This window comes from Erpetoichthys calabaricus, chromosome 12 (genome assembly GCF_900747795.2).
Source record: "Erpetoichthys calabaricus chromosome 12, fErpCal1.3, whole genome shotgun sequence".
Taxonomy (NCBI): Eukaryota; Metazoa; Chordata; class Cladistia; order Polypteriformes; family Polypteridae; genus Erpetoichthys; species Erpetoichthys calabaricus.
Genome location: NC_041405.2, coordinates 125,337,707 through 125,364,766, shown reverse-complemented (window position 1 = coordinate 125,364,766; position 27,060 = coordinate 125,337,707). Strand labels below are relative to the sequence as shown.

Sequence of the window (27,060 nt, the reverse complement as noted above, 5' to 3'; positions counted from 1 at the left end):
CAGAAGGAGGCGTCTCACTCGGAAGATGAGTAAGACCCTGAAGCCTCACCGCTGTTCACAGCCATTAAACTACAGTCTTTGTTTTTATTTTCTTGTTGCACCACTATGCACTTGTCAACTTAAGTAAACTTGTTATTTTGAGTAAATGGGGTGACCTGCTTGGCACCTCAACATAGACACATACAGTATTAGGTGTACCATACATCTACGATGAATTGAAATCTAAGTAATCAACACAGACTTCAGCATTAATGTTTGTAATGCACCACCTGTTGGAATGTATTTTGTAAAACTTTGGGTCCAACTACAGCCCGCCATAGGTAAGATGTACATCACACAACACCCATGGAGTCACAGAACACCCACTGAGTCAGATAACTATCTCACAACGCTAATGTTAACCATAGTGTAACCAGGCAATCGATGGGCATTTTGTGACTGATGTTGTGAGCGTTACGTGACTGACCTGTAGGTATTGTGGGCTGCACACAGCACTTCCACACTGTTGAATGCGTGTAGTCTTAAAATGCATTGCATTGGCCACTGCAACAGATGGCGCAGCACAGTACTAAAATGTGTTACTACAAATGTTTTTGATGCACCATCTATTGGAATGACAATTGCAATGCATATATCTCTGTTATATGACATGTGGTATAGGATTTGTAAAAGCAGTGTTAATATTTGTGAGGTGCCACCTGTTGGAATGACAAATGCAATGCATTTTTCCACTGCACACATTCAACAGTGTGTAAGTGTTATTACTAGTTATTACTACAAATGTTTGTCTTGCAGCATCTACTGAAATGATAGAGACGTAACAGCCGGACAGACACACAGATACACAGACACTTGTCCTTTTATTAAGTTATAATTATTAATTTATTTATTTATCTCTCTATTACAAAAAAAAAATCTTTGGGAGGGAGACTAGGGAGACGAGATGTGATCTTCTCGGAAGACAATTTGAAGTCCCACGAGAGACACTTTAACTTGCTCCCTGCTCTTAAAACAATGACAAGTGACAAGCAAAACACGCAGCTCGCCAGCAGCAGAAACCCAGCAGATGATCTGACCGCTTGTCCTTGCGTGTGTTCAGCCACCCTAAATCACCAAACAACCCACCCCCCAAGGAGACGCGAAGTGGCAAAAGGACAGCTGCTGTACAGGCTTTAAAATGATCGACGGGCAGCGCGACAGCAGCAACAGCAGCAGAAAGACAGCAGATGATCTGACGGCATCTCCTTAGCATGCGTTCAGTTACCCCCACCCCCCCTCCGTCGACAACACGAGCAGTGTTATACGTCCTGCGAGAAAGAGATTTAACCACGCCCGGGGCCGGAAATAAAGAACAAGTATTGTTTTTACCAAAGTTTTAAAGTAAAAGTGAAAATAATGCATATGTAACGATTCTCATGAAAATAACAATCTCTTTAAATTATATATCTGGTAAACCGAACCAGGGGCTGGGCAAGTGAAGTGAGCAGGGGGCGGAGCCCCCTAGTATATATATATATAATATATATATATATATATATATATACAGTGGAACTTCGGTTCACACCTATAATTCATTCCAAAACTCTGGTCGTAAACCAATTTGGTCGTGAACCGAAGCGATTTCCCCCATAGGGTTGTATGTAAATACAATTAATCTGTTCCAGACCATACGAACTGTATGTAAATATATATTTTTTTAAAGTTTTTAAGCACAAATATAGTTAATTAAACCATAGAATGCACAGCGTAATAGTAAACTAAATGTAAAAACATTGAATAACACTGAGAAAACCTTGAACAACAGACAAAACTAACACTGCAATAGTTTGCGCTATAGCGCTACCAACCACTGGCTAAAAACACTTTTTTTTTAATGAGTTTTAAGCACAGGGAAAAAATGAACATTTGAAAAAAATCCGTAATTTAATAAACCACCAAGAAAAGTAACATTGTAACAATGCACACTATGAACCAATCGCTGCAAACAGAAGTCAAAACAAAATCAAGCCCGGTGCATTCTTTAACTGCCTTCCTACCTTCTGCGTCCAGCTCTCTCTCTCGTGCTGCCTGTGTGTGTGTGTCGCGCTCTCTCTCTCTTGCTCGCTGTACAGGAAATGCCCAGGGAGAGACTGAACATGTACAAACCGAAAGGGAAACTGGCTTGTTCGTATACCGAGTGTGTGGTTGTGAATCGACGCAAAAGTTTGGCAAACTTTTTGGTCGTAAACCGATTTGTATGTGTACCGAGACATTTGTGAACCGAGGTTCCATTGTATATATATATAAATCTATTGTGGCGGATGGCCAGGGCCCTTACCCGGCGGCCAGGATGCCCCAACAATGGAAGGACCAGGGGAGAGAGCTTTTTCAGGACACTTTCTCCCCCGGGCTGATAGAGGGCAGCCTACTTGGCTTGCACAGTGGCCACCTCCAGGTGGCGCCTGGACGTTTGCTGGGCCCAGTAGAAGGTCGTTGGACACCTGGAGTGCTTCCGGGTGTTCTATAAAACAGGGCCAGCCGCCAGTATTCAATGGCCAGAGTTGGTGGGAAGAAGGACAAATCCTGTGTGGAAGACAGGAGGCGGAAGGACTGTGCTATGGCTCTTTGGATTATTTGTATTGTGCTGAGAAGTGGGGAGCAAAATTAAAAAGCACTTCCCCTCAGAAGAATAAAAGTGTGTGCTGTGTGGCAATTTGTGTCCTGCCTGTCTGTGTTGGGGTTCGGTTGGCTGTACACACCCCTGGTTCACAATACATACCTTGTGCTTGAAACTGAAGTGTTAGAGCAGGCCTCAGCATATAATATGGATAGGCTGGTAGAAATATACTGTATGTTGCATATGTCAGAAATCACTTTCATATTTTACAATGAAACTGTAAATGCTCATTACAGTATTTTTAGTCTTTGTTGTAACATTTATTATGAAAAATAGTGGACAACAGACCTGTTTAGAGCCGGGCCCTGAAAAAGTCCATCTGTCTCCATTAAATGCACTTTTTTTTATAAAAACCGGTTTGCTCCTAGTTTATTCATCTCCTTTGGCCCCTCAATATTGCCCACTTTGTCTTGATTTAGGTGGACTTAATGTTCCCTTAGAATCTATCATATCAAGCAAACCTGGACCTGAAGGCTTATAACTTTAAGACGGTTAACACACAGCAAGCCCCATTCAAAGTGGTGGGTGGTAGCACTAAGCAATAAAATTCATTTCCCTGTCGCCTAACTGAGAGGACGGTGTGTGTCCTCTGCTGCAGGCTGCCTCTGTTCCCTCTGAAGTGTGCACAAGTCATTGCCGTTCGCCTCACGTGCACTGCAGCCAGACCAAGCCCAGTGCTGACTGGGAAAGCTCCGCCTTTCCAGAGGTGGAGTCCCTGGCATGTCGGGGGGCTCAGTCATCACTGCTGCTCAGAGGATACTTCACTGGAGCAGAGCATCCCTCCTGAAGGCTAAAAGTTGTTCATGCGGCAGTTGGGGAATTGTTGATGTGCGAAATGGAAGCAACCTGTAAATCTTCATTTGAGAAGAGTGATGTGATTATTGTTGGCGGTGGTCTGTCTGGTAAGATAAACTGTTTTTGCCCTCTAATGCGTATTTATCAGTCTAGTAATATGCTAAGGGACAGAAATTTGATTTCCTCCTTTAAAAATGTGGCTCACTTTGCTTGTAACAATTGTTTTCTTCAGAGATGCAGCTCTTCTGTGGTCTCCTCAGTGTCAGCAGCTTTAGAACAACTTAAAGAGTAGAAAAGGAAACATTTGTTGGGACTCCTTAAAATGATTTTTGCGTTGGCTCACTTTACTGCACTTTCAAATATTTTTTGTTTAATGAGGCTTTATTTTTATCAGGAGCTTAAAAGGAAATGATCCTTTTGGCATTTAAGAAGAACAAGCACACAGACCAAAGGAAATAGCAGAAAATAAGTATTAAAGGGGGGGGGGGGGCAGATTATGTTTGACTAGCTCCAGGAGAGACATTTGAGCAGAAGTGGTAGGTACTGAATGTATCAGAGTCTGCTAGAAAATGATCTCGGCTTAGCTTCAAATTTGACAAGGGGATGAGCAGCAAACGGGCTCAACAATGGCGTCAAATTACAAAGAGAGGTGTGAGAACGCAGGTGGCCAGTTCATCAGCCTGTGTGTGTCGGTGGATGTGTGTGCATATCTGTGTTGGAGCCCAGTGCAGAACACATTCATGGACTCGCTTACACCACAATAAGGTACGTCTATTAATGAGGGATGTGGGAGAACCACACAATGTATGGCAACATCAGGCGTAATGATCCAAACATCTACTGAAAGGTACATGAAGATTTTAACCAAGTTTAGGTATTACGTGAGATAAAAACTGCTCAAGTTGCTCAACCGGCTGTGATTTCTTTACTATAATCATTTACATTGTAATAGCAATACAAAATATATGAAAAGTGTCCACTCTAAATTCCATCCATCCATCTTCTGAACCTGATTTCTCCATTGCCAAGTCATAGGGCATCAGAGCCTGTCTTAGCACTACTGACCATAAGTCCAGAGCAGGTAATGCGAGAAAATGAATTTACAGCGAAACTCAACGTTAGGTTTTGCAAAAGAAAAAAAAAAATGACCAAATCACATTTCGCTTCCACCAAAATGTGTATCATTCACACAAGCATTCAGGTGTTTAGTTCCTGTCTCGAAGTGTTTTCATGCCTGTCATTTAATATTTAAATTAAGCTCTCTAGTGAAAACCAAAACAAAAAAAAAATGGCATCAGTGTACGTAACTTCAACGAGGTAACAGTGGGGCGTTGGGCAGCGGCAGATTTCTGTGTGTTGTGTTTTCTTGCAGCGAAAGCAGAGTGATGTGCCCAGTTGTGTGTTTTGGTGTATGTTCACGTGGAACTTATGCAGCATGTTATATATTTTAAAAAACGTTCTGCCCTCCTCCATGGTGAAGTAAAAGACTGACATAATTTAAACTGATATTACCAGTGTGCTACAGATTACATGCGTTACACAGCTGTAGAAACAAATCCAGGTAAAGATGGAAGTGTGAATGAGGCTTTAGACAGCAATATACTTTGCTTTACACCCAGAAAACTTTAAAACACTCCAAAAAATTATTTTATTGTGTTTTGTGATTCACAATTGCCACATTGCTTGTAAAACTAATTTTAGTGTCACTATCACAAAACTCGCCTGTTTCACTCATCCCTACCAAGAACCAGCTGTGGATAGAATGCCCGTCCTTCACAGGCCACACATCTACTTTCATTTGTAAACAGCTGGTTTATAAATTTGAAATACCGTATATACTCGTGAATAAGTTCTCCTGCGGATAAGTCAGGACTTGATTTTACCGTATAATTTCTAGTATTTTATAATGTCGTTCATATAAGTCGAATACGGAAAACTCACGCTATTGGTACAAGGGATTATGATATGCTAATGCCCACCTGAGAGAGTAACCACTGAGCACACGGCCTTTTTTTTCTATGTGGGTGCTGCAATGCGCTGTATCAGCGTGTGCTCCTAACCTCTCTCTCTCTATTGTGCCTACGTGACCACACGGTAATATCCAAACTATTCTGAAGTAACATTTGCACTGATTTGTGTTTTTTGTATCTCACACCCTCATACACCTTTACTGTAAGAGCATCCATTATCTACGATGGAGCATTTGATCAGAAGAAAATATGAATCTGGTTTTAAATTAAACATTGTTGAAGTGGTGAAAGAAATTGGTAACTGCGCTGCTGCAACAAAGTTTGATGCGTCTGAGAAACTGGTGTGAGATTGGAGGAGGCAAGAAGATGTAAAAAAAAGAAAAGAAAAAAAGTTGCATTTTTGAACGGGCGTATATGTCGGGGTCTGATTTTATGATCGATTTTTTGGGTTTCAAGACCCGACTTTTATATGAATATATATGGTAAATGCTAGATAATACTAGTATTTCAGACCTGGGGCTTCATTTATAAAGCTTGCGTATGCACAAAAAAGAGGCTTGACATGTGTGTACCCATGCAAACGGCGAGATTTATAAAAGAAAACTTGACAAGGGAATGTGGGAATATTTATGGCAAACTCTGACCCATTTGTACACAACATTTCAAAGCTACTGGGGAATGACAACCCCCTTGATCAAGTAGGGAAATGCAGCCAAACCAGCTAAATGACGACTCACATGCATAATAATTCATATCTCTGAGCCGTTATTAGAATGTGCATTGATGTGACAAACATTTTACACCTCAAAAATGATGAATGTGATTCACAGACCGTATTGGATCTCCCTTTTAAGAGGGCCACTGCTGCGTATTTGCACTGAAGAACGTTTTTAGTTATTCATTAGTTTATAATGGCTACCTGTTGTTGTTTCTCAGGGAACAGGCCGACAGGTCAACAGTACCTCAGCCAAGCCTTCACTCCGTCTTGCTTGCTGCCCTAGAAGACCTGGCAAGGCACTACATCCAGTTTTCCTGTGGTGTGGGGGCACATACATAAAACATAACATGTTTTTTCCAATGTAAAAAGGCAATTTGGAGCAGTCTCTGGTTTTCCTAACATAATCGAAGCTACAAGTATTGGGACACCCCTCCAAATCATTGAATTCAGGTGTTACAATCACTTCCATGGTCACAGGTGTATAATATCAAGCACCTAGGTATGCAGACGACTTCTACAAACATTTGTGAAAGAATGGGTCGCTCTCAGGAGCTCAGTGAATCCAAACGTGGTTTTGGAGGTTGCCAGGAGAACAGTACTTGCCTGACTGCATTGTGCCAAGTGTAAAGTTTGGTGGAGGGGGGATTATGGTGTGGGTTGTTTTTCAGGGATTGGGCTTGGACCCTTAATTCAAATGAAAGGAACTCTTAATGCTTCAGCATAAAAAGCCATTTTGGACAACTTCATGCTCCCAACTTTGTGGGAACAGTTTGGAGTTGGCCCCTTCCTGTTCCAACATGACTGCGCACCAGTGCACAAAGCAAGGTCTATAAAGAAATGGACGAATGCGTTTGGTGTGGAGGAACTTGACTGGCCTGCACAGAGCCCTGAACCAACCCGATAGAACACCTTTGGGATGAATTAGAGCGGAGACTGAGAGTGAGCCAGGCCAACATCAGTGCCTTAGCTCACAAATGCTCTCCACGAAGAATAGTCAAAAATTCCCATAAGCACACTCCTACACCATGTGGAAAGGCTTCCCAGAAGCATTGAAGCTGTTATAGCTGCAAAGAGTGGTCCAACTCCATATTAAAGCCTATGTATTATGGGATGTCATTAAAGTTCATGTGTGTGCAAAGGTAGATAGATAGATAGATAGATAGATAGATAGATAGATAGATAGATAGATAGATAGATAGATAGATAGATAGATAGATAGATAGATAGATACTTATTAATCCCAAGGGGAAATTCACATACTCCAGCAGCAGCATGCTGATAATAAACAATATTAAATTAAAGAGTGATAAAAATGTAGGTATAACAGACAATAATCTTGTACAGTGTTAACGTTTAAACCCCAATGGGTGGATTTTAGCAATATACTACTATTTACTGCTGTCATATTCCACTGAGGACACCAAGTGAAAACGAAGCTGCTTTTATTAACAGTGGCAGTGACTTTCCATTAACACACAAGTCATCTGTGATACCAAGATGAGATTGACAAACATTGTGTCTCAGTCACCTGGGTCAAACCGTGATTCATTTATTCTGAGGGAAAGTAGCTTTGACAGATGTGATGGTGCTGTATGTGATGGCTGGCTAACTGGTTGAGCCCTCAGTTTCCTATTCATTGTAACAGCAAACACGTAATTAAATGTGTCACTTGATAGCAGACAATGGCACCTTACACCTTTCTTGGACCCCCAGATCGCAGAGGAGAGGCGCTATAATGCCATGCATGACCTTATGCTCTCAGTTGCCGAGCACAGCTAGATACTCTTGAAATGTAGGTGTTGGGGTCTCGACATGTCTACCAGCCAATGAAAGTTGAGGCATTGCGATCAGCAGGCTCCATACAGGATGTTGTAGGGTGTTCACGTATGCATATTAATTTTGATTGTGACTTATAAATGGTAAATTGCATAGAAATGTATGTATGTCAGTTTTTATAAATCGATTTTTTTGGCGTACGCATATTTTCACGCTATGTTATGCACAAATCTTTAGAATTGAGGCCCCTTGGATTGATCTGCAGTACCAAAGTAAAATAGTCATGAATATAGAAAAGATGTGCACAATACAAACTGGCAGTAACTGAGTCAGAATTTGAACCCAGGCATCCTCGCCAACCAGACTATATGCAGTAAGTATAATCTTCATTAACTGGTTCCCTGTACAGGATTTTCACTCACTCACTTTATCTAATTTAGTGTTATGGAGGACTAACGACTACCCTGATAGCATTAGGTGGTAGGATGTTTTCTGCCTTGCACCAAATGCCCCCAGGATAGTCTCCAGCCCTCCATTACCCTAAACTGGATTAATTGAGTTTGAAAAGCAGTTCATGGATAGTTCAGTTCCATTTGCTAAATCTGTGTTATCCAGTTATTAATGGCCAGAAGTGTTAGTGGTGAAGGAACAATCCCTGGAAATAATACCAGCCCATTGCAGGTCACACTCACATACACATCCGGAACAAAGCAATTTCAAAATGGCACTCAGTCTAAGCCACATATCCTTGTGAATATGTGAAGAGATCAGGGTGCCCAAGGAAATCCAGCGCTAAACCTAAAGATATAGAAAAGGTGCAAATGCCACATAGATCGTGACTGGGCTGGGCCTTACTAGGTCTGAAATAACGTGTGCAAATGTGCAAGTATATCCATGCCACTCACCCTTTGTAGTTAAAAGCCGCCAAGTTTTGTGGATTAGAGAACAGCTTCTTCAGCTTGGTTGGTTTTTGCTTCAGAGTGGAAAATGCAGAGCAAAGTTAAAACAATTTTGAAAGGCCAAGTTCATGTCCTGGAGTTGAACAGGTGAATTGCCGGCTCTCTCCACATATCCCCGCTGCATTCCAATCTAATAATCTTGTAATATTTCATCAAGTTATCTTTCAGTAAATAAGATCTCTGCTATCATGTTTTTTTTAAATTTATGCTTGTCTTATTTTTCTTTCAAATAAAGGGGGCAGCACAGTGGCGTGGTAGTTAGCACTGACCCTCACTGGCACAGCCTTCTGGGTTTGAATTCCGCACCCGTGTGCATTCTCTTGGTGTCGCTGTGGGTTTTCCATTATCCATTAGGTTTGTTGGTATTTCTAAACTAGCCCTGTGTGAGTGTGTGTGTGTGTGTGTGCCTGGACTATCATTATGTCTTGGACTGGTGCCCCATCTGTCTACTGCCTTTTGGGCAGTGGTCCAAGGATACGCTCTGACCTCCCACCCCCCTGCACTGGATTAGGTGGGTTTGAGAATGATTGACTGTAAGTGTATTTGTTAGGGCTACTCGGTGGCACAGTGATGACGACCACCCTGATAACATTAGGTGGTAGGATGTTTTCTGCCCTGCACCAAGTGCTCCCAGGATAGTCTCCAGACCTCCATGACCCTGAACTGGATTAATGGAGTTTGAAAAGAAGTTCACAGCACCTGCATTCACATCTCAGCTTGGACATGGCCTTTATGGTGCAGGTTCTCTCACTGTTTGATTACGCACCTCCCAGACATTGACAGATTAAGTTGATTAGTCTCTCTAAACTGGCAAACTGGGCATGAGTGTGCCCTTGTGATGGCTTGGCATCTTTTCCAGGGTTGTTACCTGCTTACATTGACGCTGCTGGCATAAGCTATAGTGCCCCCCCCCCCTACAAACCGGTTCTGGGACTTGGAAAATGAATGAGTTAAGTTCATTAATACATTATGATTGCATTGTTGCCAGTGAAGTATGTCGTACAGTAAATAATAAAATACAGCAAATCATTTTTATACCTATTTTTCTGGTGAGAGGTCAGTTTTGTTATGGCTTTGTTTGAACACAATAACAATTATTAATAATAATACATTTTATTTATATAGCGCCTTTCCCATGCCCATCCATCCATCCATTCACCCATCCTTACATCTATCCATCCACCCATTTTCTAATCCACATATTCAGTTCAGGGCACTAAGGTGCCATTCACAATAATGTCACAGTCTGCAACTACATAAAATTATACATAAAGAATCCAGCCATTTACGTTGTATGGCTTCACCTGAATTTGGCTGGATGAAGACTTTGGTAATTAGTTAAGTTTTGCTCATTGATTAAAGAACTTAATTTAGTAGCTTACTACACATATACTGAATACAATGATGGGTTTAATACCTGGAGGTACAACAGGAGAAAGGCCAGTGAGGCAGACTAGCCACGTCTCAGTGGATTAAACCAAAGCTTGTCAGGCAGAAGAAAGGTCACTGGACCACATGTGATGACTACAGGCGGAACAAGGGTGGGATTTCAGGTTCTTATCATCACAATGCTGCATGAAAGGTGCAGGAAGAACAGCCTGCTCTGCCCTTTCTTATATGGCTCCTCTGTGTTCTGACACCAGTCCAACCTGTCAATAATGTGAACCCCCAAGTACTTGTGGTAGTGGACCACCTCTACATCTACTCTTTGAAGATGTGAAGGATGTCTCTTCCCTCATTAAAGGAACACAGTCTCCTAAGGAAAAAGAGCCTGTTCTGCCATTTCTCATACAGTTCCTCTGTGTTATTGTCCAGTCCAAGTGGTCATTGATGTGGACCTCCAAGTATTTGTAGGAGGATGCCACTTCTTCATCCACTCCTTCAATAGTGACTGGACACAGAGGCTTTTTCGTGTGGTGAAAGTCAATGACCAGTTCCTTGGTTCTGATGATGTGTAGTTGCAGACAATTCTTTCTGCACCAAGAAACAAAGTTCTCCACCTGACTCCTCTCCCCTGTCTCGCCCCCCCTTATCAATACCCCCCATACGTGCAGAATGAGTAAAACATACAGTGTACATATATACTTTGTGACATGACGCTATATCATTGCTCAACCCATCACAGACAGACATGGGAGGCACACTTATAAAAACACAAGTTTTTATTTTTCTTTGCTCGTGTGGAACGTCTTCCCTGTCCCACAGGCCCACAACACAGTCTCAAGCACAATCCTTAATACAATTTCCTTTCTCTTTGTTTCTTTCTCCTCCACTCCTCTCCGGCAAGCTTTGTGTCCATCCTCCCGCTTCTGGTCCCCGGAGTAGTGGCTGCTGGCTCCTTTTATAAAGTGCTCCAGGTGCTTGACCATCTATTTCCGGCAGCACTTCCAGGTGTGGCATAAGAGCCGCTCTGTAGGGCTGAGCAGCAGCTACAGCACCCCCTGCTGGCACCGACGGATCCCAACAGGGCTGCAAAAAACTCCAACTCCCAAGAAACCCTCCAGGAGTCCTAGGCACCGCTGCAACCCAGGGGGGCTGCCATCTAGCGTTCCGGGGAAGGTACTGTCCTGACCAGGCTTGCTCCCCTAGTCCATACAAGGGAGAGGTGTCCCAGCCGGACAAGAACCCCAGCCATCCGCCACAACATGCATATGTCCACTCACACAGTGCATATACAAATACACCTGCCTACAACTCCAAGAATATGCACAAGATGTCAGCTTGCTGAAGAGATCCACAGGGCAATATGCAAGTCCCAGAGAGTGTAAGAAAGAATGGAACAAAAGAGCAAAAAGAAGAATAAAATGGAGGGGCCGAGCTGTCATCTTATGGTAAATTGCTTTACAAATATCCCTAGACAGGTTTGGCTCTGATCGATTTTTTCTTAAAGGATAAGTTACAGATTTTTTGAAGTCAGCCACTTTTTTTAGTCTTTCCATGCATTCCTTTGCTCTTAAAACATGTGTTCTTTAGTGAAGAATTATTTATAATGAAAAAATAAATCTGTAGCTTGTAATGGTAGAACTTGAAACTGAAGTCTGAAAACTTACGAGTGTTGATTTATGCCTTGCGATTGTACAAATATTAGCAAAGTGTAGATATTGTCTTCAGAAAAATATCATTTATTTTTACAGACATCTGGCTATGCTCTTTGTTTAATAATGTCTCTCCAAATGCAGCCACCCATTCAATCCCAACAGCATGTTTATTTATTTATTTATTTTTGAGGCTTGTTTCTTGTGAATCATACTTTACAGAGATTCACACACTAAGGTTGTTTTTTTAATATACAAGTGTAAGTCAAAAAGTAAAGAAAATTTGAAAATTACACGTTAACTGCAACAGATAGAAGCTGACACAATACAACATGTTGATGATGGCTTATGGGTAGTTTGAACAAACACATTGCGGCGCTCTGCCATTAGACTAGTTGAAGCCAAGGTCAGATGAACATGGACGGGATTGTTGAACAATGCCCTGTAGTGAGATTTCTTTGGGCAGAGAGAGTGAAACGTGCTGACATTTTTGGAACCCTATGAAGAACAGTCTTGCTGCACGTCCTCATGTAAGGCCACAGCAGTGGAGGCAATGCAGCAGCTATGACAGTGGTGGACCTACACTTTTGAGTCCTACCCTTCACAACCAGCAAAAAGGTCTGGGTAGCCTTTGTTATCTTCTTCAATGGAGTTGTTCCACGACCAGTCACCACAAATGTTTTCAAAATTTCACTTCTGCATCTCAGATTTTGACTAAACTGCTGTATTATTATGCCAGATTATCTCACATATCAAAGTCACTGGTGTAACTGAGTATTTCCTGTGCCTTATAGTTTTTGAGTTATGGGAGGATGAAAGTTAAAGTCACTTCTGGGGCCCCTTCAGAATTAGGAGCTAAAGCTTCATTAGTTTCATAGTAGATACGCCCCTGAGCTGCAGTTTGAAGGTCTTCCACATGCCCTGTGCAGTCTTGATCTAGCACCAGACGACTATGACATGTTCAGTCTGCTTAAAGAGGCTCTACGAGGTTGCAGATTCACCTCTGAAGATGAGGTTAAGAAAGGGGTAGAGACCTGGATTTGGGGTCAGCCAAAAAGCTTCTTCTCCCAAGGAATAAAGAAGTTAGCAGAATGATATAAGAAGTGCGTCATCCTGCAGGGTGATTGTGTGGAGAAGTGACTGAACTTACGTTCATCTGCTTACAGTTACTGGTATTGAAGAGTAAATCGACTTTACTTTGTGATTCTTCCTCAAGTTTCAATTTTTGTGAGCTGTTATTTTGTTCCATAAATATGTCCTACTATGAACACAACAAAAGGCGCTAGTGACCCTCATAAATGTGTCTTCTGAACGGCTGGTGACTTTGGGTCTGCCAGATCTCTTCCTATCAGAGTTTCTTCCAGTTTCCGATTGCCTTTGGATTGTGTAGGACACCACAGGACTCACTGACACTTTGATTTGTTTTGCAGTTTCTCTAAATGAAAGGCCTAAACCTCCAAGGGTAATAATGCTCTGTCTCATTTCATTTGTTAATTGCCATTTTCTTGCCATTATCACTGGAATTTTGTAGTACTTCATAGGGTGTAGTAACACAGTCTTTGCTTTAAGACAAACAAAAGGGTTTTTAAGTAATCAACAAAAGCTGGGACACCTGTGTAAATTGTTTGCTTCAACTTGCAAGGCTTAATTTACTTGAATTGCTGCAGAACATCTGTAGATTGTAACCTATTAGTTGTGTCCTAAAGAAGGCCCATTTGTAATATTCTGAACTTTCTTGTTTTCTGTTTCTGCTAACCTAAACTTTAAATTTAAACCTCGGGCAGTTTACTGCTTTCCATTTCACCATTTTAGGTCATTCATTGCATTTCAACTGATTCAATTTGAAGAAAACTGAGGTGTTTTAAAACTTTTAACTAGTAGTGTATAAACAGTGGATTTCAAAAGTATTCAGACCACTTCACTTTCTGCACACTTTGTGTTATACATTTAAAATGGCAAAATTACCAATTTTTGCCCATTAATCCACCCTCTGTAACCCAAAATGTGAAAACATATTTTCAGAAAGGTTTTCAAATTTATTAGAAATCATAAACTGAAATCTCTTATTCATATAAGAATTCTGCCCTTAATTCATTATTTTGTAGAAAACTCTTTGGCATCAATTTCAGCTTTGAGTCTTCTTGGATAAGTGTCTACAAGCTTTACACACAACTGGATTTGAATGGTTTCTCCCATTCTTCCTGGCAGATCCTCTCAAGCTTTGTTAGACTGGACTAGAAGTGTCCGTGAACTGCCATCTTAAGGTCTCTCCACAGATGATTTTCAAGGCCTAAGTCTGGGCTTTGCCTGGACCACTCAAGTGCAGTCAGAGATGTGTCCTGAAGCCACTCCAGCTGTATGCTTTGGGTCATTATTGTGCTGAACGGTGAACCATTGGCCCTATTTCAGGTAGAGCACAAACTGGAGCAGATATTCCTCAAGGACCTCTCAGCATTTAATTGCATTAATTTTTCCCTCAATTCTTTCCCAGTCTGCTCTGTCCTTGCCCCCATAGCATGACGCTGACACCTCCATGTATTAGACAGGTGATGAGCAGTGCCTGGTCTTCACTAGACATAGTGCTTGGACTTCAACCCAAAGTGTTCAGTTTTTGTCTCGCCAGACTGGGAAAATGTTTTCATCATGCCACTCTACCATATACTCCTTACTGATGGAGTGCTGCAGAGTTGGTCGTCCTTCAGATAGGTTCTATGATCTCAGCAGAGGACTTCTGAATCTGTGTTAGAGTAACCACTGGGCTCTTGGTCAAATTCCTGACCAAGATCCTTCTTGCCCGGTTGCTCAGTTATGCGTGACAGCCAACTCTAGGAAGAGTTCTGGTGGTTCCAAACTTCTTCCATTTCACAATCATCGGGGTCACTGTGCTCCTTGGAACACTCAAAGCTTTAGGTTTTATCTCCTTGCCCTGATCAATGCCTCACCACAATTTGATCATGGAGGTCTACTGAGTGTTTGGTTTTTGTCCTAACATGCAGTGTGACTTGTGGGACCTTAGATCTAAAGGTGTGTGCCTTTCAATGTCCAATACATTCAGTTTGCCACAGGCAGACTCCATACAAGTTCTAGACGCGTCTCAAGGAGAATTAAATCAAACAGGATGTACCTGACAACAATTTGGAGGGCCACAGCAAAAGGTCTGAATACTTAATATGAATGAGAGATTTCATTTTTTGATTTTTAATACATTTGCAAACCTTTCTGAAAACATGCTTTCACTTTGTCATTATTGGTTATTGAGCGTACACTGATGGGCAAAATTGCTAAATTATCCAATGAACAATAACAATGAAATCTGCAATACAACAAAGTGTGCATAAAGTAAAGAGAGTGTGAGTACGTTCTGAATTCACTGTATATAAGAGACATGTGAAAGTATACACATTTCAGGAAAATTATTAATTTGAACTCAAAAATATTTTCTTGTTATTCATAGTTACTTTAAAATACATTATGATTTTGCAACACACTTTCTGTGATGAGAAATAGTCGCACCTGTAATGGCTGAATAAAGTGATGGTTGTCCGCCAGAGTCGCATGAAAAACTGGGAAGCTGCTCCAGCACAGCGAGAATGTTTGAAGCAGTGCCTGTCGGTTGTTTGAACAGATGAGGGCTTGATGTTGATCTTTGTAATGCTGGCTATTCATCTGATAGACTGAGTTTGGAGCCACACATTGGCTTTTTGCCTTATAATCAAAGTGACAGAGTTTACTTAGTTCATCTGAGTGGGTCCTGGGATGTATTTAGAAGCCTCTCTCTGGACATCTTCTAGTATCTGATGTCTTTTCTATGACCAGTTGTGACCGGTTGAGTCACAAAGTGGAGTTGGGGTGCCAGCCAGGTCACCGTGTTTACTTTACATCAGGGGTCCTCAATCACGGTCCTGGAGGGCCGCAGTGGCTACAGGTTTTCATTCCAGCCAGTGTCCTAATTAGAACTCAGTCCTTGCTGATAATGAAAGTTGATGTTTAACTCTATGCCTTGTTAGTGCCTTCATTCATCAAAGACAAATTTGAGTTATTTTGTAGATCAGAGGTCCTGAATTACAGTCCTGAAGGTCTGCTTTGGCTGCAGGTTTTCACTTTCTTAATTGGAACTCTTTCATTTACTACTAAAGCAAAACGTTTTTTGCTACCATTGAGAACCCTTAATTGCCTATTTTAGATTTTAGCAGCTGTATCTAAGTTTTAATTGTTGCCTGTTTTCTTAATCAGACATTAGTTAACAATGAAATGCAGATAACCAATAAAACCAGCAGCTCTCCAGCTAACATGGTTATCATGAAGTATATGTGATAAAAAATGTTTAGAAATGAATGAGAGGGGAATTTTAAGGACTATTAAGTTTAAATCTCTTCTGGTCCACAAACCACATGGATAATGTTCTCACAGAAGGAAACTCTACTGTGCAATTAAAATTGCTCTTGGATGAATGCAAGCATTGATAAGCCAAACAGTTCAATACCAACTTTCATTATCAGCATGGACTGCTTACTTAGGAAACTAGTTGGGACAAAACCTGCAGCCACTGCGGCCCTCCAGGATTGTGAATGAGGACCCCTGTTTTACATACATCTGGCCAAACAATGAACCCCCACCCCCAAATCACTCTTTGAGAGAGCAGACTCAAACAAAAGCAGAGCCATTCCAGCAACAATCGAATTCAGCATTAGGTGCTTGGTCAGCGGAAGCTCAGTTTCCATTGGCTGATTTCCAGAAATGAGCCTCCATCTTCTGGGGACCACATGTTTTTATTGTGCCTTGATTGAAAGGGCACTAGGCATGTTGGAACTGTAAGGGAAAGAGAAGACCGTGTTAGTGACAGTGCCCCCTGTTGGCGTGGGGTGGAACCACTTATCTCGACAGAGCCAATAAGGTGATTCCCACCCAATCTAGATGTCATCTGATTAGCATATTAGATCAGATATCAGATCAGATCACCCATCTGAGTATAACACTCCTTTATATTAAAGAGTTCTTAGAATACAGCCTAATATTTGATTAACACTTTTATTCCTAATACACTTTGTCTTGCTGATGAGAAGATCCTATTGGCATAAATCCCTAAATCCTTTTCTTTTTCTAATAGGTCAGCATCATTTTTGTACATTTACAATTATTTACTCCTTTACCTGTATCTGTTGCTCCAGATTTCCCTACACTAAATTGATTTTGCCACTTCCTGAAAGTCATTAACATGAGTAGAAAATTCAATAATGGTTTCAGTTCCTATTCCTAGGATACTCCAGTGAGACTCTCTCCCACCTGTTCCCTTATCATTTGAATGTTTTGTCTCTGACTCTGTAACAATATGTCAAGCAGATTCTGCCAGACTTGATGCAACCCCCCTTCTGACAGAACACGTGTAGGACATTCTTCTGGGCTCACAACAGCCCACTGCGTACCCACTGCCACACCTCTGCTGGCATTTCATCTGGTCCTGATGCCTTTGCATTTTTCATCCTTTTCAGTGCCTCCTTTACTTCCTCCCTCCAAATTCTTCATACTAGGCCTCCATCCTTAAATACTACCCTTGGATTTTCTTCATTCAGCAGCTTTTCAAAATACACCTTCCATCTATTCTTGATCCTATCATGCTCACTCAAGGCCACATCTTGCTCATCTTTCATCTGCTTTATCTGGCTAAAGTCCTTTTCAGACGGAAACAGTACTGTAAGAACAATAAAGCTTATTTCAAAATTTGAATTTCATTCCGTGTGTATACCTCCCCAATAAACTGGTGTCGCTTCCAGGGCTAGCTCCTGTCTTGTGCCCATTGTCACCTCAATGATAAAGAAACATGATGGATGAATGCATAAGAATAAAGCTGCCGGCCCTTGCCAGGGCTGATGGGTGCCGGTTGGTGCTACAGAAGCATCTTCAGTTCATTTCACGAATTGCTTTGACAGAAATGCACTTAGTCATATCAGGTACGCACATCAGCTTCTCTGTTTTTCTTCCATTACACCAACTGGATGATTCCCAAAATGATCAGGTAAAGTGTTCAATGGCCAGGCGGGGAAGCATTACAGATGTGAGCTTGTCTCATAGGAGACCTGTAAAATGTCAAGATTATGACAGTCATTAGTTTAAAAAATATATGAATGCAAACGAAGCAAATGTCATTCTGCCGCCTCGTAGAAGAGCAGTGTGTTTAAGAGCTCCCTCCTGGAAATGAAATCTCGGGTACCATGGCAACCCGCTTGCAGTGTTTTCGTTGCTTCTGTGTAATATTCTTATTGAGGCAGTGATCTGTTCAGTTCGAAGACTGGAAAAACAATTTCCTGAAAAGCAGGTGCTGATTAGGTTTTTAATAACCGAGTCTATCCCTGTGTTTACACAGATGTATTGCCACTCTGGCTTTAGCGCATGGGCGGCCTTCTGCCGATGACGGATAATTGACCCTTAAACTAAAGACACACAGAAATCCTCGAACAAATGGACAGACACATTTTCTCTTTGTAATTTACAATGGTGTTTAAACAAAATAAAGTATGGTGTTTAAGCAAAATGTTTTGTTTTGTTTTGTTGGTTTAACTTGAATAGGTTTGAAGGCGTTGGTCTATTTATCCATGGCTGCTTTTACTGAATAGCATAAAGTCGGCACAGTGGCACTGTGGTTTCCCTTTATGTCCTCCGGTTTAATTCCCAAACAGGTTTACTAGCCACAATAAAGAAGTGCGGAGGTAAGTGTCTGTAGGAATGAGTGTAAGTGGGCCTAATGCAGGGTTCATTCCCACTTTGCAGCCAATGAGTGAAGTAGTGGCTGTGATTTTTTTGATAATTTTTGGGGTAGGAAGGCAGCCAAGCGATGACTGCAATATTTCCCAGTAACTGGATTTGTGTTTTATTAATGAATGTAAAATGTGTGTGGGCTACTGCACTTTTCACAGAGTATCATCTCTTTATGTAAAGCACTGTAATCCCAATGGAAATTATTCTTGTATGCATCATGTAGTATGTGCTGTCCACTCATCAAGTATAATGTCATTAGATTATGTCTGTCCTCTTATAAATACAAACAAACACTGAGATTTGATTAAATAACACACTTTGATCCAATGTGTCTGTAGGTTGGTTCTGGCTGGCTGCATGATTTGGTGGAGGGCCGGCTGTCTTTCCAGATCCCAGGGCTCATGCACCTGGGGTCTGTCTCTGTGTATGATATCAGCAGGTCACCATTATATAAGGCGGCAACACGTTGCTTACAGTTGTCCAAGTTTCTACATACAAAAATAAAGCAGTTCATGAGTGTTGCTTTGTTTAAGAAATTATGGCTAAAGACTTTTGGCCAAGTTCTTCTGACCATGATTTACATGTCATATTTACAGAGTGGTGAAGTGGTTAAGATGTTGGTCTTCAAACTCTCCGGTTGTGGGTTTAAGTCCCCCTACTGACTATGAGTGAGATTCTTCACTTGCCTGTGTTCCAATTAGAAAAACAAAAGAAATAACCATATGTATTTTAAATGTTGTGAGTCACCTGGGATAAAAGAGTCAGACAAATAAGTAAATGGATTTGGTTTGTTTTCCTGGCCTTGACCTCCTGCTAAATTGCAGATTTTAAAGTTATCTTCTGGTCTTTTTGCTTGCCTTTGGGGACAGCCATGTCCATTTTGGGATAACAGTGGAACTGGGTTGCCAGAATCAGGGAACACAGAGTGTCTTGTGAGTAGAGATATGCTCAACTTGGATGCTAGGAGGCAGCCTATCCTGTGGCTAACTGAACTGGACGACCCTCTGCTAAGGAGAAGCACAACACCAGGGGGAAAGAAGGGAGAGCCTCAGAAACAACCACTTCTTGGGTGATGGTATCAAGGATAGGCAGTGAGGGTTGACAGGTAATGTAACAGGAGTCCCTAAGTCCAAAAAGGTAACAGCAAGGAGACCTATTAGCTTACTCCGGACCTCCTGCTGGCCATGACAATAAGTAGATGATTATCCAGCATGTGCGGAGGTTGCCACCAGATTTACATACCAAAGCAGCTGCTACACTGTTAAAATGAGGGATGGATAGAATCAGGCCAACACCTAAGCCCTACAAGTGGTTTCACCCTGTGTAGATGCCACATGAGCTGGATGGGAATCCCGGCCAGGAAAGAGGATGGATACTTGCCCGGATGGAAGAATCCTAATGGACAGATAAGCATCCTGGCCAGGAAGAAGAAAATAAGCAGACCCAGAAGGAAGAGCCAGAAGGGATGGACGGACAACCGATGGAAGAGAAAAATATTGATGGGGTTTTTTTACTCCCCCAGCATGCTAGATGGCAGCAGCCCTGGATATTGGTACTCAGTGGAAAGCCAGCAGGACATACAGGGAGATGTAGTCTGGCAGAGCGGCCCTGCCTGGGTCACTGGGTGTCGAATTAGGGTGCTGCAGGGACACAAGCTCCCTGCTGTGATGGACTTCCATATGACCAGGAAGTGCTTCCATCGGGCAATGGCCCTGGCACCGGAAGTACTCCCGAATCTTTAATAAAAGGGACCGCACTCCCTTGGCCAGGTGATTTGGAGATGGGAGGTACAGAGTAGGGAATCCATTCCCGGATGGGTTTATCCATTCCCGGAAATTCAGGAATCCCGCATTTCATTTCTGGGAATCCTGGGCTCCCGGGCATCTCACATGTGAACGGTTTTAGAACAACCGACACTTATTTTTAATAAAACTACTGCAATATGTTGACACAAATAAAAGACTAACCTTATCTACAAGCAGTTCATGCTGTCATAGAAGTACATGTATCTATAGTTGTGGTAATAAGAGCGTAGAAAGCACAACGTCCTCACAGGTGGCACAGTGATTGTGCTGCTGCTTTGCAGTAAGGAGACTGTGGAAGATTGTGAGTTCGCTTCCCGGTTCCTCCCTTTGTAGATAGCACTTTGAGTACTGAGAAAAAGCTCTATATAAATGTAATGAATTATTATTATTATTATTAACGTGTCCAGCGTGCGATCGTCCATGCGAGAGCGCACCTTCATGCAGAAGTACGCCAGCCGCTGAGAAAGCACGCTCTGCCTCCACTGAAGTAGGCGGCACAATCATCAGATACTGATACACTTGTTCTAAACAACACCCGCGCTTGCCATTGCGCTGAAACACCGCCATTTCAGCTTTTACTGATGCATTCAGTTTCTTGTCATCATTCTGTGATGGCAAGTTTCTTGGCACAGATAATGTAGATGCAACAGACTGACGCATTGCAATTTCAAGTTGCTGTTCAAAGCTGTTGTCTGATGAAGTGCAAGCTGCAGCAATGGCACCACCTTAATTATTTTCAACTATAACTCTGTTATTTCTTGATCGATTTTTATACTTTTACACGCTATATATGCGAGCTTGGCCGTTCCCGTTTGGCATCACTTGACCGGAAGAGGGCGGTGCGGTGGTGAGAGAAATTATAATGAGGAGAGAAAACCTGTGCTTTTGTAACTTGTAAAGGAGTGTGGTGTAATAAACACACCTGTATCTGCACCCAGGACTCTGTGTGTGTGTGTGTTTTTGGTTGTTTAGGGCTTGTAACAGCCCTGGTTCTATCACACCTGCTACTCGAATATTAACAATACCCCAGGAAAATGCCCATACAGATTGAACACACCCAACACACAAATAAACAAATAATCCTTATATACTAGAATAACTACTCACCAACACGGTACAGCAAAATAATGACTGATGTAAAAAAAAAACAAAACCGACGCACAAACCTCCACACAATGATATGTACAGTCCTGGAAAAAGTCTTTACTATAATAGATAATGGAAGTGGTTCTGGAAACGTAAACAATGGTTAAAGGACAGAAAGATGAGCGGAATACTCCCTTTTAATAAACTGCTTCCCAGAACTTGGATAGTGAATACATTCCTACCACCAGCATCCAGAAAAATCGTCTTCAGAGGTGCACCTCTTCTCAAAGAGCATCATTGGACTGGATTGGGAGGAAAAAGAACCCACTGGCATCCTTAAATCCGATGGCCGAGCACCATCCTTCTCCACTACGAATGCCCAGTTAACAAAAGGTTTAGGAGCTCCTAATGATGAAATTGATTGGAAAATAGTACAACCAAAAAGTGGTTGTTTTAACTGAGATTTGGGACACCTGAAGTCTCCAGTGATTCCAGAAGATTAATCCTGATCCCAGAGCTATTTCCTGACCAGGGATTAAGGCTCAATAGGTCAAACCAGTGATCGGTGTGGAGCTGGGAGAAGTGTTGAGGATGAGGCCTTGACTCGAGAGAGGAGAACAGCTAAATTGAGGAGAAAAAGGTACAGGAATTGCGACAGGACTGTTTAATACTGGCACTTTAGTCTAGAGTGCTCATGCCACCAGACCCCTGTAGACAGGAGCTTAGATCTAGCACTGGGGAGGCTGGGAAAATTACAAGTGATTTTTGATTTCTTCTGATCATGCTTGAAATATGTTGGACATGTTGTTTATCGCTTATTCGGGTGTTTAATTTTTCTAATAAAAACGTACATTTCTTTCTTTATTGCATTTGTTTGGGTTCAGGCCCAAGCTTACCCCATACCCTCAAAAATAGTTAATTAATGATTACTAATATTCTGGTCAAAAACAGATGGATGAAACATTGTGTATGATTACTGTCTGTGCAGGATTTCCTTAAGTTCTTTTATTTCCTCCACATGGCAAAAACATGTCTATATTTTGTTAAATGCTGACTAAACTGGCCATACACCAGTGAGTGCAGGCATGTCTGTGTGTGAATTTGCCCTGTGAAGAGTTGATGCCCATCTAGGTTGGTCTCTGCCTGACACCCAATGCCACCAGAATAGTTCCTCTCTCCCCAGGAGTAAATGTGTCAGGTAAATGGATGTATTGAACGCTGTTCCCAAGTACAGAGATATACACCGATCAGTCATGATGGTGCCTGTCAAGGGGTGGGATACATTAGGCAACAAGTGAACAGTCAGTTCTTGAAGGTGAAGTGTTGGAAGCAGGAAAAGTGGACAAGCGTAAAGATCTGAGGGACTTTGATTAGGGCCAAACTGTAATAACTAGATGACTGAGTCAGAGCATCTCCAAACCAGCAGGTCTTCTGGCGTGTTCCCAGTATGCAGTGGTTAGTACCTACCAAAGGTGGTCAAAGACGGACAACTGGTGAACTGGTAATAGGTTCGTGGACACCCAAGGATCAATGATGCATGTGAGGAACAAAGGCTACCCCATCTGGTTTGATGCAACCGAGGTACTGCTGTGAAACTTAATTGCTGGCCATGACAGAAAGGTTTCAGAATACATAGTGCATCATGGATGGCTGTGCAACCACACACTAGTCAGAATGCCCATGCTGACTCCTTTCCACTGCTAATAATACCTATAATAGGTACATGAACATCAGATCTGGATCATGGAGCAATGGAGGAAGATGGCCTGGTCTGATCAATCCTGTTTTCTTTTAGATCATGAGGATGGCCAAGTGCATATGCGTAGTTTACACACGGAAACGATGACAGCAGGATGCACTATGGGAAGAAGTCAAGCTGGCAGACGCAGTGTGATACTCTGAGCAATGGGACCTGGCATTCATGTGCATGTTACTTTGACATATACAACCTTCCTAAAGATTGTTGCACACCACATACTCCCGTTAATGGCAATAGTATTGCCTGATGACAGTGGCCTCTTTCAGCAGGATAATGCACCCTGCCACACTGCAAAAATTGTTGAAGAGTTTTTTGAGGAACGTGACAAAGAGTTCAAGGTGTTGACTTGGCCTCCAAATTCCCCAGATCTCAATCCGATTGAGCATTTGTGGGATGTGCTGGAAAAACAAGTCTAAACCAGGGAGGTTCCACATTATAACCTAATGCTCTTAAAGAGTCATTGCTGCTAACGTCTTGGTGCCAGATACCACAGGAGACCCTCAGACCCTCTGAACCTTGATGGGTCAGGGCTATTATGGCAGAATAAGGGGGACCTACACAATATTAGGCAGGTGGTTTTTAATAATGTGGCTGAAAGTTGTATAACACATTTACAATGCTACAACACAAAAATTCCACCCTCCCAACACTGAGCTGAGTATTCCTTCTCGAAGATCTTGGCAATGAAATTTGAAAAATGGAACATTATACCTTGTTACTTTTTTTTAGGCCTGGCTGCTGCCAAAGTCCTCAAAGAGGCTGGACTAAGAGTGGTTGTTCTGGAGGCTCGGGATCGAGTTGGTGGAAGGACCTACACTGTTCAAGTAAGCAGGATGCTGGCCGCCCATTCAGCTGTTTGAACCTAGTGGGTATTATGGGTAGTGTCATGGTGCTTGCTGCCTGACTGGTCCGTGCACCTGAGTTCATCTTTGTTGGTGTGTAGACTTTACGCATATTTTACATGTGTGTAGACTTTTTTCCTTGGGTACTCTAATGGTTATTGATTAACAGTTTTAGATATCTCAGTAGAATATTGTAGACAGAAGTGATCATGACTTAAAAGTAAACAAAACCACATGAGCACCTTGTAGGGTTGCATGAGACCCTCTTCTGTTTCCTTTCATAATTCAACTGCTCTCTCCAGAGTTGTATTTACAATATGTGGCATTTGAGAATCATCCCATAGGCAGGGGAGGGAATTCAGCAAGAAGAGAGTGGGATATGGTGCCAGTGTCACTGTAGGAGCTTCAGTTGTACCTGAAAACTTAAACGACCAATGGAATGCTACAAATGAAGTGTAAAGACGGTGCATTCAGACAACACTCTGTAGTGTGTGCATCAAGTGATTTGTTTTTTTTTACAGGGTCCTGAGTTTCAATATGTAGACCTTGGTGGAGCATATGTTGGCCCGACTCAGAATGCCATCCTGAAACTTGCTAAAGAACTGGGAGTGCAGACCTACCTCATAAATGAGAAGGAGAAACTCATACATTATGTGAAGGTAAGGTGATGCACAGCACTGGCTCAAATAACCATGCTGACATTGTACTGGTTTTTTATCTTTATGGCATTTCACAGGTAGTATTCCCCATGTGTTACTGTAGTTGTGGGAGACATGGATGGATGTCTGCGGCTCGCAGCATAGAAACAATGACATCTGTTGGGTCTGCTTCTGTTGTTCAATGAGATGAGAGAACTTCTTTGTAACTCAGAGGTCTGTGGTTTGCAACTGGTAGGCAGCACTCAGCCATGACACCACAGAGCAAATTCCTGAGCGGAGATGGTTACTGAAGCCTGAGAGTACCTTAGAAAGAGAATGTGCCTTCATTTTTAAGCTACACTGTTTCAACTTGTCCTGAGAACTGGTGGCAGGATCTTCTTTTGAGTCACCACAGATAAAACACAGGCACACTGTCCACTGTGAAATTGACACAGTTACTGAAATGAGAAAGGATAAACAGATTCACTATTTTATGTAAATGGCATCTTTTTTTGTGTGCAAAGTCCTATTGTGTGTTATAAATAAATAGCTATGACACACTTGGCTCCTAGCTGAGTATGTGTGGGTGTGTGAGTGAGTGAGCACTGTGACGAACTGGGGCCTCCAACCAGGGTTGTCTCCTGCCTTGCTCCTAGTGATGTTGGTACAGACTTCAGTCCCCTGTGACCCTCAATCAGAATAAGCAGGTCTAATTAGGTTTTTTTTTACTTTCTTGTATACATAGTATAGACAAAGAATAGGAATCGTAAAAAAATTTGACCGAGATTTTAATGAATCTTGATGTTTTAGAGTCTGAAAATATCATTTTTGAAATTATGTTTGTCTGTGTGTAAGCACGATAACTCGAAAACGCTTTGAATTGGTCAATGAGATTTTGTACATCTGCTTTATATCCTGGTGCACAACAATGCCCGGCCTCATGTGGCAAGAGTATGCAGGCAGTTCCTGGAGGATGAAGGAATTGATAGCATTGACTGGCCCCCACACTCGCCTGATCTAAATCCAATAGACACCTCTGCAACATTATGTTTCAGTCCATCCGATGCCACCTCAGACTGTCCAGGAGCTCAGTGATGCCCTGGTCCATATCTGGGAGGAGATCCCCCATGACACCATCCATCATCTCATTAGGAGCATACAAGCACGTGGAGGCCATACAAACTACTGAGTACGATCTTGAGTTGTGAAATTTCGGCAAAATGGACTAGCCTGCTGCATCATTTCTTCACTTTGATTTTTGGGGTGTCTTTGAATTCAGCCCTCTGTAGATTGATAACTTTCATTTCCATCAAACGATGTGGCATCCTTTCGCTCCTAAAACATTACCCAGTCCATATCAGTATAGATATCCAGCAGGATTTTTTTCCCATTGAGATGTGATGTGTTTTCAAAGTGTTCCTTTAATTTTATTGAGCAGTTTATTTTCCTACCATGTCTTAGTGACACATACTTCTAAACTAGCACAATATGAATCAGTGACTGGAACAAGCTCAAAGGTAAGAGGAATCAGTGCTGACCCACGGCAGATCTGTGTGTCGAGCATATGACTTTCAGTGCGTAAAGCTGGATTTTAACAGGAAAATACTGTATCCAAAATTTTATTTCTGTGGAATAAAACATAAGAATAATACCATCTTGGAACACTGAAGGTGGAGTACAATGATATATTATATTTAATGAATGGAAATGTCTTGGATGTATTTACAGTGTTAATAACAGCTTCAATTAGGCTGAGTGATGCATTTTTGAGTTAACTTGGGCAACGATTCATATCCTGACAGACAGACAGACAGACAGGCAGGCGTCTCTCCCAGTGTGTAAACATTGTGGTCAAGGAAGCCGTAAACATGTAAATCCACTGAAAAGTAACAACACTTTCCCTATAGGTATAGGTGGGGAAATAAAAAGGTGCAGTGCTCCAGTGTTTCACTGGTCTTTAAAGCCTGCGTTTCATCCTTTATTTATGTTTTACTATCTTATGACTCTGTTCTACTAACACAATTAGTGTTTTTTACCAGACTAGATCTCTCTTTTCAACCATCTTCCGTTGCTATGGATACCCAAGAGCAAGGAAATGCTCAGGGCTGGCTGTCATTTCCTTTGTGTGAGTTTTATGTGCACACAGATAAGGTCTTTTGGGAAAGGTTATCTCATATTAATACAGCTGCGCAGGCCAGCCATAGGAGATTTGTCAGTCACATTTTTGATTCCATTTCAACTGACCTTTCAATATTGTGTTTATTTATA

The 27,060-nt window shown here is 41.9% G+C and overlaps 1 protein-coding gene across 1 annotated transcript in view; it reads left to right on the top strand.

Annotated features, from left to right (window-relative positions):
* Nucleotides 1-3,354: 3,354 nt before the first annotated feature.
* The window catches only part of LOC114663148 (amine oxidase [flavin-containing] B-like), a 71,088-nt gene continuing 47,382 nt past the window's right edge, over nt 3,355-27,060 (top strand). Inside the window, exons 1-3 of the mRNA XM_028816900.2 lie at nt 3,355-3,558; nt 24,042-24,136; nt 24,676-24,813. Coding sequence (XP_028672733.2) covers nt 3,483-3,558; nt 24,042-24,136; nt 24,676-24,813 — 309 coding nt within the window. The 5' untranslated portion in view covers nt 3,355-3,482. The remainder of the gene's footprint in view (nt 3,559-24,041; nt 24,137-24,675; nt 24,814-27,060) is intronic.